The sequence below is a fragment of the Myotis davidii genome, unplaced genomic scaffold (genome assembly GCF_000327345.1).
Source record: "Myotis davidii unplaced genomic scaffold, ASM32734v1 scaffold533, whole genome shotgun sequence".
NCBI lineage: Eukaryota > Metazoa > Chordata > Mammalia > Chiroptera > Vespertilionidae > Myotis > Myotis davidii.
This window is the reverse complement of record NW_006285996.1, coordinates 495167-497396: the sequence shown is the minus strand read 5'-3', so window position 1 is coordinate 497396 and position 2230 is coordinate 495167. Positions and strand designations below refer to the sequence as shown.

The following is a 2230-nucleotide window of genomic DNA, read 5'->3' as shown; positions in this document are numbered from 1 at the left end:
ATCACTGATGTTTCTTTGTCTCTCTCCCTCTCCCTTCCTCTCTGGAATCAGTAAAAATATATATTTTAAAAAAAAACTTCAATGCATATTCTTATTTAACAAACAGTAAACAATGTTTTGGATTTACTAAGTACTACTCTCAGACTAAGATTATAGAAGATAAATGAATCAAAAACAAACCAAAAACCTCACCAGTTAACTCACCCTTTTTAATAACTGACTTGTGAGGTTCTGTAGTGTGTTCACAGTGTATGTCTTCATGAGGTGCAAAGCTTTAGAAAGACATTGCCTAAACTTCAGTAAATATACGGGATAATCTTTAAAATTTGGCTGTAAATAAAAAGAAAAGATTTACAAAGAGGAAACAAATGTTGACAAAGCAAACTTTCAATGAAAACCAAAACGTCCTTTATGTAAAGCTATATATGAAACTCTAAAAAAGAACTTATGCAAATTAAAAGTTTCATGAAGACAAATACTGTGACTGTCTTGGTCACTGCCAAGTCCCCTGTGCCTGGCACAAATAGGGGCTCAATAAATATTAGTAGTTTTTAGCAAAATATATTTTCAGTACTCCATAGACTTCAAGGCTAATATGTCAGACTCAACTAGAAAAAGAATATGAGTTGGGAGAAATAAATACAGCTATAAATAAATCCTTGGGGAATAATATCTAGCACAACAGAAATTCACGAGCCTGAAAATTGTTCATTCTTTCAGATGGGATAAAGCTGTCAGTCAGAACCTTATTCTATCCAGTGATGGCGAACCTTTGACACGCGAACTCATCTTTTTGGTTGATTTTTCTTTGTTAAATGGCATTTAAATATATAAAATAAATATCAAAAATATAAAACTTTGTTTTACTGTGGTTGCAAATATCAAAAAATTTCTATGTGTGACACGGCACCAGAGTTAAGTTAGGGTTTTTCAAAATGCTGACACGCCGAGCTCAAAAGGTTCGCCATCACTCCAAGGGCTGCCTCAGCAGCTGAATGTACTTCTTACATCACCCTCAATAATGACTAAGAATTTACCACAGTTTTTCTTCAAGAACATTAGTGATATTTTTTCCCTTCAGAAGAAATAATTACTTTATAGCCTAAGAAGCAAATTTATAGGGTTGCTAAGGTTTCTTAAAAAAACACAGAAATAGCATAACTTACATGACATGAGATATATGTTATACAGTCATCTAACTTGGCCAGCATAGGTATAAATCCTTCACTATTCACAGACAATGTAGGAGAATTCAATTTCTTTAAGGAAAAAGAAAAGACCTTAATTAATAAAAATATATGTAGGCAAAAATTAATTTAAAAATTATGTATTAGAATTAGCATATCTCCCTTTAGTATATAACACAGTTATACTAATGTCTTTACTTTTTTTTTTTTAGTATAATTTTATTGATTTAAGAGAGGAAGGAAGAGGGAGGAAGGGAGAGGGAGAGAGAGAAACATCAATGATGACAGAGAATCATTGATCAGCTCCCTCCTGTATGCCCACAACAGGGATCAAGCCTGCAACCTGGGCATGTGCCCTGACCAGGAATCAAACTATGACCTTCTGATTCACAGATCAACATCCAACCACTGAGCCATACCAGCCGGGCACAATGTCTTTACATTCTGAGTGACCAAAATATCCTCAAATGTAGCCCACGTGTAACAATAAAGAACATCTAAAAAAGAATACTGCCCTGACCACTGTGCTCAGTCGTTAGAGAGTCAGCCCTCGCACCAAAAGGTCATGAGTTCGATTCCTGGTCAAGGGCACATACTTGGGTTGCAGGTTCAATTTCCGGCCCTGGTTGTGCTCATGGGTGTGGCAGGCAACCAATCAATGTGTCTTTCTCATATTGATGTTTCCCTCCCTTTCTCCTTAGCTCTCACTTCAGGTGAAAATTAACAAAACAAAAACAAAAAGAATATTGATTTAATTTAGTTTATTCTTAGTGAGTTTTAATGAGGCTCTTGATGAATTGGCAAATAGTTTCTATTATGCCACTGTACAATGTTATATTAAAACTAGAGGCCTGGTGCATGAATTCATGCACAAGTGGTTTCCAGCTGGCCCAGCCCCGACTGATAGAGCTGAGCCAGTAGAGGGAGGGGCCGTGGGTGGTTGGCCAGCTGGGCCTGCCCCCAATCGGGGTGGGGAGGAACTGGGGGTGGAGGCAGCCAGGGGGAGGGGCCCCGGGCAGTTGGCCAGCCGGGCGCCCCCTGGT

At 37.9% G+C, this 2230-nt stretch overlaps 1 protein-coding gene across 1 annotated transcript in view; it reads right to left on the bottom strand.

Annotated features, from left to right (window-relative positions):
• Window positions 1-2230, bottom strand: part of COG3 (component of oligomeric golgi complex 3) — an 85742-nt gene that overhangs the window by 58935 nt on the left and 24577 nt on the right. Inside the window, exons 6-7 of the mRNA XM_006757185.2 lie at window positions 1167-1259; window positions 205-330 (exon numbers count right to left, since the gene is read on the bottom strand). Coding sequence (XP_006757248.1) covers window positions 205-330; window positions 1167-1259 — 219 coding nt within the window. The remainder of the gene's footprint in view (window positions 1-204; window positions 331-1166; window positions 1260-2230) is intronic.